Source organism: Lynx canadensis, chromosome D1, assembly GCF_007474595.2.
Source record: "Lynx canadensis isolate LIC74 chromosome D1, mLynCan4.pri.v2, whole genome shotgun sequence".
NCBI classification, from domain to species: Eukaryota; Metazoa; Chordata; class Mammalia; order Carnivora; family Felidae; genus Lynx; species Lynx canadensis.
In genome coordinates, this window is record NC_044312.2 from 99,204,630 (window position 1) to 99,217,052 (window position 12,423).

At 38.8% G+C, this 12,423-nt stretch overlaps 1 protein-coding gene across 3 annotated transcripts in view; it reads right to left on the reverse strand.

The window, feature by feature from the left end:
- The window catches only part of CKAP5 (cytoskeleton associated protein 5), a 115,297-nt gene that overhangs the window by 54,946 nt on the left and 47,928 nt on the right, over window positions 1-12,423 (reverse strand). For all 3 annotated transcript variants that reach the window (XM_030331548.2, XM_030331550.1, XM_030331549.1), the window contains exons 5-8: window positions 10,084-10,255; window positions 9,342-9,474; window positions 9,009-9,109; window positions 7,134-7,247 (exon numbers count right to left, since the gene is read on the reverse strand). In XM_030331548.2, coding sequence (XP_030187408.1) covers window positions 7,134-7,247; window positions 9,009-9,109; window positions 9,342-9,474; window positions 10,084-10,255 — 520 coding nt within the window. The remainder of the gene's footprint in view (window positions 1-7,133; window positions 7,248-9,008; window positions 9,110-9,341; window positions 9,475-10,083; window positions 10,256-12,423) is intronic.

Here is a 12,423-nt window from a genome sequence, read left to right on the forward strand (position 1 = left end):
AGGGAAAGAGAGAATCCCAAGAAGGATAATGCTGTCACAAACAGAGGTCATGCATAATCTGTGCTGAAATCAAAAGTCGGATACTTAACTGAATGAGCCACCCAGGAGCTCCCTTGCAGCTGCCATATTACCTGATGATCATCAAGTGTGCATTTACAGTCTCTTAACAGAGTCTCCTCCAGCATTATTTATACTACCATCCCCCTACGCTATGCCCCACAAAACCCAGCATTATCAAAGCTCAGAGGTAGTAGCTGCACCTGTGTCAATTAAGCAAGACAGTGACTATGCCTGGGTGCCTTCCTGCTAAGATTTTACTGCGGTATACTGCTCAAGTCAGTTGGATGTTAAAAAGCTACTTTATTTTATTTTTTAAATGTTTACCTATTTTTGAGGGGGGGGCGCAGAGAGAGAGAGACAGACAGGATCCTAAGTGGGCTCTGTGCTGACAGCAGAGAGCCCAATGTAGGGCTCGAACTCACGAACCATGAGATCATGACCTGAGCCAAAGTCAGACGTTTAACCAACTCAGCCACCCAGGTGCCCCCCAAAAGCTGTTTTATTCTGACATGTCTCAGATCCTTGTTTTTTTCACTCTTCACTTTTTTCCCAAGTAGAAGTAATGCTTCCATTCCACTTTGGATTTTATTTAGTTTCTAAGATATGATATTCCATAAGTAGAATGCTTCCTTCCAGATTCCCTGAATTAAACAACCCCTAATGGATAGCATGCCAGGAAGTTCTAGATGGCATTTAGCTGCACTCCCTAAATGCTGAGGAGTAAGGATGAAGAGTTAAGATTAACATTTATTAAAAACAAATTAGGGGGCGCCTGGGTGGCGCAGTCGGTTAAGCGTCCGACTTCAGCCAGGTCACGATCTCACGGTCCGTGAGTTCAAGCTCCGCGTCAGGCTCTGGGCTGACGGCCGTCAGCCCAGAGCCTGGAGCCTGTTTCCGATTCTGTGTCTCCCTCTCTCTCTGCCCCTCCCCCATTCATGCTCTGTCTCTCTCTGTCCCAAAAATAAATAAACGTTGAAAAAAAAATTTTTTTAAAACAAATTAGATGTTATAATTTTATAGGTGCTTTATAATCCGTATTTAATTTTTCACCCAAAACCCTGTAGATAATATTAGCAAATTTTATAGATTTCAAAAATTAAATATAGATTAATGTGCTTGAGGTAAGAACTAGCAAATGTGATATGATGTGATTTAAATCCAGTTCTACTCCAAAGCTTTTGCTTTCTTTGCTAAAGCATATTCATGCTGTAAACTCATGCTATGGCAAATTCATTTTCCTTATGAGAAAATGAGATCAGGGTCCTAATAAACATTTTGTTAAATCCCTAACTACTGTAAATCCATGGAGAAAAAAATTCCCTTCAGTTTTTTTTTAATTAAAAAAAATTTTTTTTAATGCTTTTATTTATTTTTGAGACAGAGAGAGAGAGCATGAGCAGGGGAGGGACAGAGAGAGGGGGAGAGACACAGAATCTGAAGCAGGGTCCAGGCTCTGAGCTGTCAGCACAGAGACCGACGCAGGGCTTGAACTCACAGACCGTGATATCGTGACCTGAGCTGAAGTTGGATGCTTAACCGACTGAACCACCCAGGCACCCCTCCCTTCAGTTCTGTATTAAATTCACTATTGGCATTTGTGGGGCACCTGGGTGGCTCAGCTGGTTAAGTGTCTGACTTCAGCTCAGGCCACGATCTCACAGTTATTGAGTTCAAGCCCCACGTCGGGCTCTGTGCTGACGGCTCAGAGCCTGGAGCCTGCTTCAGATTCTGTGTCTCCCTCTCTCTCTCTGCCCTGTCCCTGCTTGCACTGTCTCTCTCTCTCTCTCAAAAATAAATAAACATTAAAATAAAAATAAATTCACTATTGACATTTGTAAATGTTTGGATTACCCTTTTTTTTTTTTTTTTTTAACCAAAAGAACTCTCAGGTATTATTTAGGTGCTAGGCTTCAGATTTAACATCTACATGTATATTCTAGGAATGGTCATCAAAAACATGCCAGACCCCATTCCAAGAAATCTTAGTTCAATGAATCTGGGGTGGGATTTGGAGCCAGTATTTTAACATAGTTCAGAAGCAGATGGCTATCGATCAATCCCATTCTTAGAATAGTTCTCCTTATCCACCATTAGAGCAGTAACCAGTGGAAGCTGAATCCTAGACACTGATGGTCCTAGGAAAGTTTTGAAGAGGATGTTGTAAACCTACTATAATTCAAGATGGTAAAGGATTGAATGAACTTATAGGTGAATAATGGATCAGGCCTATTTGCCTATCAACACATGTCAAACATGTCAAACATCCCAGTTTGACTAAAGTTGTTCTAAACTGGGAAATGGGAGTGAGGAAGGTGGAGAAGTGTTTATTTTTAAGACAAATAGAATATGCAGGGAAGGACTCCATTCCAGATTTGAAAACACTCTGTGACTCTGTTGTAGACTATAGGAAGGAAGCTTTAGCTCACAATGTTAATTTAACCTAAATAATGGGAAATATTCTATAATTAAAAGTGCTGTCACTTCTCCCTTTAAGCTAGGCCTACAATAAGATTTTAAGTACAGATGATCCTTGAACAACATGAGGGTTAGGGGCACTGACCCCCCATGCAGTCAAAATCCACATATAACTTTTGACTCCCCCCAAACTTAATTACTGATAGCCTACTACTGACCAGAAGCCTTTCTGATAACATAAACCATTGATTAGTACATATTTTGTGTATGTATTATATTCTATATTCTTGTGATAAAGTAAGCTAGAGAAGTTATTTTAAAAAATCACAAGGAAAATACATTTACACTACTATTCTATATTCATTGAAAAAAACCCATGTGTAAGTAGGTAGACCCATGCAGTTCAAACCTGTATTGTTCATCAAGGGTCAACTCTAGTTACCATCTAGTATTTATCTTTAACTAGCAATGTAAGCTACTGGTTAACAGTAACCAGAACAAAAACATTCTGCTGACAAAGAGAGAAGTCAATGAAATCCACCATGATTATTGTGTTTAGAAAACTATGATGGGGCCACCTGGGGGACTCAGTCAGTTAAGCATCCGACTTAGGCTCAGGTCATGAACTCACGGTTTGTGGGTTCGAGCCCCACGTCGGGCTCTGTGCTGACAGCTCAGAGCCTGGAGCCTGCTTCAGATTCTTTCTCCCTCTCTCTGCCCCTTCCCCACTCCTACTGTCTCGCTCTCTCTCTGTCTCAAAAATAAACATTTAAAAAATTTAAAAAAAAAGAAAACTATGATGAATGTAAGCAATAAGGGGGGAAATATAGAAAAACCAAGTGAAAAAAGTCTAATAACACATAAGTCTGTAGAGTATATAATAAAAACACCTTGAAAACCCAAATCTTTCAACCAACATCCATAGGTAATTGACAAGTCAAAGAAGATATTGGGGGGAGGTGGGAGTAAGGGGCAGGGGAGAAGGTATCTTTATAAATGAAGGAACCTATAACTTGTGAGAACAGGAAAGTCCATAAAATATGCTAAGTCAGATGACAGCTTGAAAGAAGACAGTTTAAGAAGTAATTTCAGGAATACCGTAAGGAATTTCAAATGAGTAGTTCTTTCTTTACTACTTGTATTAAAGGCAAAAAATAGGGAAATTACTGGGATTACTCAACATAGACAACAGAGAGAAAAGACTATGGAGGGAAGAGTGATCGGTCTGTAGCCTACTCAATCTCATTCTCTTATTTCACCATTTCCACGTTTTTGATAGGTCTCTCTTAAGTCAATATAATATGAATATGAAGTTTGTGTTTACATGTAAGTAAAATCACACAAAAAAATTTTTAATGCCTTGTTTCAGGTTAATTTATACAATTGAAGTTAACTTTTCATTGTTTTAAATATTTTAACCACAAAATTAAATTTCTTTTCACTTGTTTGTAGCCTTTGATCGCCCCCCCCCCCCACTTTACCATGTGAAGAGGGAGAAGTTTCTCACAGAAATCTATTGTCTCTATGTCTACCTAAATATAAAATCCATGATCCTATCTGCAAATCAGCAAAAGATTATATTTATATTCATAATGCCAATGGAAATCACAGAACACTATTTGAAAAGCTAATATCCTAAGGAAATCCATGTGGAAAGTATCAACTAATATTTGTACCATTAGATAAGAAAAAATAAGAGCTTTTATCTGAGGCATTGAGAATTCAGGGCCAAGTACTAAGATTCCTGATAAAAATTATACGCTGGAATTCACAGAGAATCTGAAGTTCTCAAGGCCATTAGAATTTCATTTCCTTCTCTTAGTGCCTTTTTACCCCTCCTCTTTCCTCCCAAGCTCCAGGTTGGTGAAATCTTTTCCCCCTGGGCAACTCCCTTCTCACTAATCTTGCCTGGGTCTGGGTTCTTCAGGATTGGAAGATGGAAGACTAAAAGATTGTGACAAATCGTATCTCTGCCTCCAAATCTCACTTGGAAGAAAGTGTGGGAGGCTGAGAATGAGAAAACATAGTCCGTTCTCATTATTCACGGGTTTCATATTTGCGAATTCACCTACTCGTTAACGTTTATTTATAACCCCCAAAATCAATTCTCGCAGCACTCTCCTGGTCATTCAGACAAGCAAAGAGCTGTGGAAAATCTGAGTTGCCTGGTGTGCACATTCCCAGCTGAGAATGAACAAAGCAACACTCTGACTTCTTTCAGCTCTCATACTGTAAACAGTATCTTTTTCATGGTCTGTTTAGTGCCACATTTCTTTTTTTTTTTTTCATTTTTGTGATTTTCGTTGCTGCTTTCACTGTTTAAAATGGCCCCCAAGGGCAGTGAAGTGCTGTCTAGTGCTCCTAAGCACAAAAAGGCCGTGATATGCCTCACGCAGAAATTATGTGTGTTAAATAAGCTTTATGCAAGGCATGAGTTATAGTGCTGCTGGCCCTGAGTTCACCGTTAATGCATCAATAATATATATTAAATGAGACATCTTCAAACAGAATAAAATAAGTTATGTATTGACTGGTTGATGAAATGTTGAGACCAAAGAGTCACAGGACCCTAGCCCTGTGCCCTGTGTTCCCTTAGGAGCAATGGTTTGGTATTGGCTATTCAGTGTTTTGGTGACTTTATAGAACATAAGTACCATGAATAATGAGAATAGCTATACTTACATGTGCATATAATTAAAAATTAACCTCCTCTCTCACCATTCTAGTCCTTTGTAATTTCAGACTGAAGAAGCAAATGAAACAAAGTTTTCTATATTTAAGAACATGTCTTCACAGAGTTTGTTCTTAAGCTCTACACCTATGTCCACAGTGTTTGATCTATATTTTCATATTTTATGGAAAGCCACTACATATAAATTTATCCACCAACAGCATTCAACTTGGTTAAACCTAAGCAACACCAAACCAAAACACCAAAGTATTTTCTAAAAACACTTCTTTCTTATTTAGCACTTGCCTGCTTTATAATGACATTTCCCTACATCCTTTACTTTGCACGCAGATATACAAGATGGCATCATTAGCTATCTAATGGAAAAATATGCCTCATATTTAGTATTCGTCCCATTAAATAGAGCCAATTTAAATAGTTCATCCTACAGGGGCGCCTGGGTGGCTCAGTCACTTAAGCATCGGACTTTGGCTCAGGTCATGATCTCATGGTTCGTAAGTTTGAGCCCTGCGTTGGGATCTGTGCTCACAGCTCGAAGCCTGGAGCCTGCTTCAAATTATGTATCTCCCTCTCTCTCTGCCCCTCCCCCACTTGCACTCTGTCTCTCTCTCTCTCTCTCTCAAAAGTAAATAAACATTAAAAAATAAATTAAAAAAATGGGGGCGCCTGGGTGGCGCAGTCGGTTAAGCGTCCGACTTCAGCCAGGTCACGATCTCGCGGTCCGTGAGTTCGAGCCCCGCGTCAGGCTCTGTGCTGACTGCTCAGAGCCTGGAGCCTGTTTCCGATTCTGTGTCTCCCTCTCTCTCTGCCCCTCCCCCGTTCATGCTCTGTCTCTCTCTGTCCCAAAAATAAATAAACGTTGAAAAAAAAAATTAAAAAAAATAAAAAAATAAAAAAAAAATAATAGGGGCACCTGGGTGGCTCAGTTGGTTAAGCATCCGACTTCGGCTCAGGTCATGATCTCACAGTCTGTGAGTTCAAGCCCCAAGTCTGGCTCTATGCTGACAGCTCAGAGCCTAGAGCCTGCTTCAGACTCTGTGTCTCCCTCTCTCTCTGCCCCTCCCCTGATCATGCTCTGTCTCTCTGTGTCTCAAAAATAAATAAACATTAAAAAAAAATAAAATAAATAGTTCATCCTATGGAATTATAAAACTGGAATATTTGGTTCTATATTAGCAAGACCCTCTTTTTCTTGAGGTCTGTATATGCTATCAGACAGCATACTTAGAGTAAGTGATAATAAACAAAGAATAAAAACCAATCCCTCCACACTAACATAGGACACAATCCCTCCACACTAACATAGGACAATCACTTTAAACAATCCTTTAAAAGGGCATGCCTGGGGCACCTGGGGTGGCTTAGTCAGTTAAGCGTCTGACTTTGGCTCAGGTCATGATCTCATGGTTTGTGGGTTTGAGCCCCGCATCGGGCTCTGTGCGGACAGCTCAGAGCCTGGAGCCTGCTTTGGATTCTGTGCCTCCCTCTCTCTTTCCGCCCCTCCCCCGCTCATGCTCTCTCTCTCAAAAAAAAAATCATAATTAAAAAAAAAAAAAAAAAGGGTATGCCTATAATTAGAAAACCATCGGGGCGCCTGGGTGGCGCAGTCGGTTAAGCGTCCGACTTCAGCCAGGTCACGATCTCGCGGTCCGTGAATTCGAGCCCCGCGTCGGGCTCTGTGCTGACTGCTCAGAGCCTGGAGCCTGTTTCCGATTCTGTGTCTCCCTCTCTCTCTGCCCCTCCCCCGTTCATGCTCTGTCTCTCTCTGTCCCAAAAATAAATAAACGTTGAAAAAAAAAAAATTAAAAAAAAAAAAAAGAAAACCATCAATAGTGTTCCTTAAATGGCAATGTAGTTGTGATAAAAACAATGACAGATGATGAGAAATGACAGATGATGAGAAATTCAAAGGCCTGGTCTGTTGTTGAGATACCAATGTACCAATGTTGACACTCTTCATGTTTACCTTCTTTAATGCTTTTACTAAATCTGCATAATCGCCTGCTTCCAGTTTGGGGTTTTTCACTAGTACTTCTACAGCCTCCAGGGCTTCTTTTCTCTCTTGCCATTTTTTTGCCTCCTGCAAGACATAGTATGAGTCACTTATAGAACAGAAAATAAGGCAAAATAAGAAAATAAAAGTCTATTTCTTGCATGCTCCTAATTCAAAGACACATAATTATTTTTTGTTTTCAGAAATTTTTTTCTAAAGCTGGTTAAAAAATAAAATTGCAAAATTGTGCGGCAAATCAGAATGATTTGCTCATATATACGTATAAAATTTTGTTCATACATAAGTATTTTCATAACATTTCATAACCCTAAAAGTTCTACAAGTAAAAGAATGGGATACCACAGACTTTTCCTTCTCATTTTCTAGGCAAATGTTAGTAAACAAGTATTAAACAGAAAACACTGCTAGAAAGCATTTCTAGCATATCTCACAGGCGAAAGGAATGTCCATACTAACAACATTAAAAAGATTAGAAAAAGACCATCATACAACCAACAGCCAAAATTGTTCTAATATTGGAGATCAGTTTTATACATTGGTGCTACAATGCTAATCCTTTTGTTTGATAACCATAAAGCAGAAAATACTTCACTAGAGATCAATTAATCATTCAATAATTTTGAATACCCACTATTTGAAAGAACTGGGGATATAAAGAAGATGACAAACTTGTCACCCTGGAGGAGATTACAGTGGAATTCAATTTACCAAATATTTGTTAATCAGAAGTTAATGGGGGACTGAAGGAGCTGATGGCAGAGCTAGGAAGGTCTTCAATAAATAAATAAATCCTAGGTCAGGACCGCTATGAAAAGAGAAGTACAAGCTGCTTTGGTGTTACAGCAAGAGGATTTAATCTACTTTAGGCTAACAGGTAGGATCTCCCCTAAAAAGTGATTCTTAAGGTAAGACCTAGAGGATCAAGAAGTATTATGGGGTGAATCGGGGAGAATGCTATAGGCAGAAAGAACAGCATATATTAAGGTCCAGAGTTTGGTGGGGAAAGTGTGGCATATCTGATACCGGGAGGAGTTCAGTATAATGGGAGCACAATAATTAGACGGTAATTAGAGAAGTGGCTGGAAGATAAGCAGGGGCCTCAAACGTGTCATAGTTTGCCTCAATGGCCATAGGATGATTTCAGAAATTAGTGAGGCAATGATATGGGAAGATTTTTATTTTCAAAAATGACAGCTTTGACTACATTGGAAAATATGATGGAAGGAGGCAAGAGCAGAGACAGGTAGTCTTATAAGAAGACTACTGCAGCATGTGGGGCAAGAGATGGTGGTGGTGGTTGGGATGAGACTCTCGGTTGGGAGTAATTGTGTCTCTTGGGGTACATTTAGTAAAGTCTGGAGACACTGTGATTGACTTGAGTAATGGTATTATTGATATTAGGTGGGTAGCTGCCAGAGATGCTGCCAAACACCCCACAATACACAGGACGGCCCCCCAAAACCAAGAATTATCTGGCAAAAAATGTCAACAGTACCAAGGTCAAGGAACTCTGAGGTAAATTACTGGCAGTGGGATGGAGAAAAGGAGATGAATTTGAGAGATATTTAAAGGTAAAACCAGAAAGACAATGAGGAAAAATGAGAAGTCAAAAATAATGTTCTGGTTTTTGGCAAGACAAGTAAAAGAAAGTGCTACAGTAGGTATATATACAAAGTAGTATGGGAACAAAGAAGCAACTGATTCATTCTCCTAGGGAAGATATGGGGTGGAAGGGGGTATACCGGGCAAGGGCTCCATAGAACACTCTAATTATAATCAAGTAACTGTTTAACATGAAATAAATGAAAGAAGGTTACCGTTACTTACAATTTTATCATAAAAGTCTTTGGGAAGTTTGGAAAGAATTTCTACTGCCTCCAATAGCTCATAAGCATCTATCTGTGGCACCTCATCACCATCATCACCACCTTCCAGAAGAAAAACAAAACAAACCTTAAAAACAGATGGAATGTTTCTACTTATCAAATAGTTATCACTCCTTTCACAACCTGATGAAATCGCTATATAGACAGAATCCGTTATTAATGCTATAAACAACTTCTATTGTATTAAATGGCAGTCCTACAAAACGTGCCTATGTTCTTGGGGTAGGGCCTGTTCTTATTTTCAGAGAAACCGGTGTTTTAAAAACTGGCTTACCTCCCTCAGCATCGCCACCAGCAGACTGTTGCTGTTCCAATTTCGCTTCTAGTTCTTGCTGGGAACGCAGAAATCGACTTGGTTTAGGAGCACCTGTTGGCAATTTGACCCATTCTTCTTCTAGTTCTTTCAACTACAAATATCATAAAATATTTTTAAAATATGCCTACATCCTCACCACTACAGAACATTTACTAACATCAGAACCCAATTTCTTATTTATGTAGTTCTAACAAGGCAAACAAGAAACGATATACGTTTAAAGTGTATATATTTGGTATATACCAAATACGTGTTTGACATAAGTCAAACTGACATATTTACTACCTAAGATGTAGGACTAAGCACTTAGAAAAAAATCTACTTTTTAGAACACTCCTTAGTTCATGAATTCAGATATACTTGTATTAGATAATGTCTCTAAAACTAACTGTAATAAAAAACAGATAAAATGCATTTTGTCCAAATAGATATTAAGTCCTGCTACCCAACAGCATGATAAAGGGATCTTTTAAAATGCTATAGACTCAACACTGACATACTAGAATCACTGAATGCATGGTATTTAACTTGAGAAGACAAAATAGCATCAGAAACAGTTATCTGAGAGAAAAAAAAAAGGATTTCAAAATTAAAAATGAAAAAATAATTATTTGTAAGGACAGAATATCAGCAACAGGAAGGCAATATCTTCATATTAACCTTATGCAAAGACAACCAAAAAAATTTTTTTGTGTCTCACCTGGACAGAGTTTATATTTTGTAATGGGGGTCTTAGAGCGTCCCGAATCCATCTGTAAATCTCCACAGCAATTAGTTTTGCTTCATCTCGAACAGCCTTTTCTCGAGACTCAAAGAGTTTTGGCAACACTTTGATAATTGGCTTAAGCAAGATGATTTTGGAACCAAATTCACTAGATGTAAAAATTGTAAAAAAAAAAAAAAACTTGTCAGCCTGCAATCTACTTGGGTAGTATTTCTTTTGTATAGACGTTTAATTTTTTTCTAATTTTTTTTGCCATTATACTTAAATTATAAAGAGCTATTTATACTTTTTTTTTTTGATGTTTATTCACTTTGAGAGAGAGTGCAAGCGAGGGAGGGGCAAAGAGAGAATCTCAAGCAGGCAGGAGAGACACAGAGAGAGGGAGAGAATCCTAAGCAGGCTCTGCACTGCTAGCACAGAGCCCAATGTGAGGATCAAACTCAAAATCGTGGGATCACGATCTGAGCAAAAATCAAGAGTCAGACGCTTAACTGACTAAACCACCCATACATTGCTCAAACACAGTTTTGTACTTATTATATATATTTTTTTTTATTTAAAAAAAAATTTTTTTTTAACATTTATTTATTTTTGAGACAGAGAGAGACAGAGCATGAACGGGGTAGGGTCAGAGAGAGAGGGAGACACAGAATCCGAAACAGGCTCCAGGCTCTGAGCTGTCAGCACAGAGCCCGACGCAGGGCTCAAACTCACGGACCACGAGATCATGACCTGAGCTGAAGTCGGACCCTTAACCGACTAAGCCACCCAGGCGCCCCTGTACTTATTATATATTAACAGAGTTACACAGGTTGAGATATTTTAAAATGGCCAAGAAAAAAAAAAGAGAAGAAAAAGGAACCTCATAACCATATATTTTTTTTAATTTTTAAAAATATTTATTTATTTTTGAGAGAGAAAGAGACAGAGTGAGAGCAGGGTAGGGCAGAGAGGAGACACAGAATCTGAAGCAGACTCCAGGCTCTGAGCTGTCAGCACAGAGTCCAATGAGGGGCTTGAACCCACAAACTGTAAGATCGTGACCTGAGCTGAAGACAGATGCTTAACCGACTGAGCCACCCAGCCTCCCCCATTTGTTTTTTGTTTTTGTTTTTTAATTTGAATCCAAGTTAGTTAAAATATAGTACAATGTTTTAGGGGTAGAATTTAGTGATTCATTACTTACATTTAACACCCAGTGCTCATCCCAACAAGTGCCCTCTTTAACTCCGATCGCCCATCCCCCCACTCAGCACCCCGCCAGCAACCCTGTTTGTCCTCTGTATTTAAGAGTCTTTTATGGTCTGCCTCCTATTTTTATCTTATTTTTCCTTCCCTTCCCCTATGTTCATCTGTTTTACTTCTTAAATTCCACATATGAGTGAAATCATATATTTATCTTTCTCTAATTTCACTTAGCATAATACATTCTAGTTCCACCCACGTTGTTGCAAACAGCAAGATTTCATTCTTTTTAATTGCCAAGTAATATTTCATTGTGTGTGTGTGTGTGTGTGTGTGTGTGTATGTACATGTACATGTATATATATGTACATACACACACACACATACATACACCACATCTTCTTTATCCATTTGTCAGTTGATGGACATTTGGGTTCTTCCCATACTTTGGCTATTGTTGATAGTGTTGCTATAAACATTGGGGTGCATGTGCCCTTTCAAATCAGCATTTTTGTATCCTCTGGATAAATACCTAGTAGTGCAATTGCTGGCTCGTAGGGTAGTTCTATTTTTAATTTTCTGAGGAACCTCCATACTGTTTTCCACAGTAGCTGCACCAGTCTGCATTCCCACCAGCAGTGCAAAAGAGATCCTCTTTCTCTGCATCCTCGCCAACATCTGTTTTGGCTGAGTTAATTTTAGCTATTCTGACAGGTATGAGGTGATATCTCATTATGGTTTTGATTTGTATTTCCCTGATGATGAGTGATGTTGAGCATCTTTTCATGTGTCTGTTAGCCATCTGGATGTCTTCTCTGGAAGAGTGCCTATTCTTGTCTTTTGCCCATTTCTTCATTGGATTATTTGTTTTCTGGGTGTTGAATTCAGTAAGTTCTTTATGGATTTTGGATACTAACCCTTTATCTGCTATGTCATTTGCAAATATCTTGTCCCATTCCCTCAGTTGCCTTTCAGTTTTGTTGATTGTTTCCTTTGCTGTGCGGAAATATTTTATCTTGATGAGGGCCCAACAGTTCATTTTTGCTTTTGTTTCCCTTGCCATATCTATGTTTAGATGTCACTCTTCCAAGAGTATTATGTAATGTCTAGGGTCCAGAATAATATAAAAAT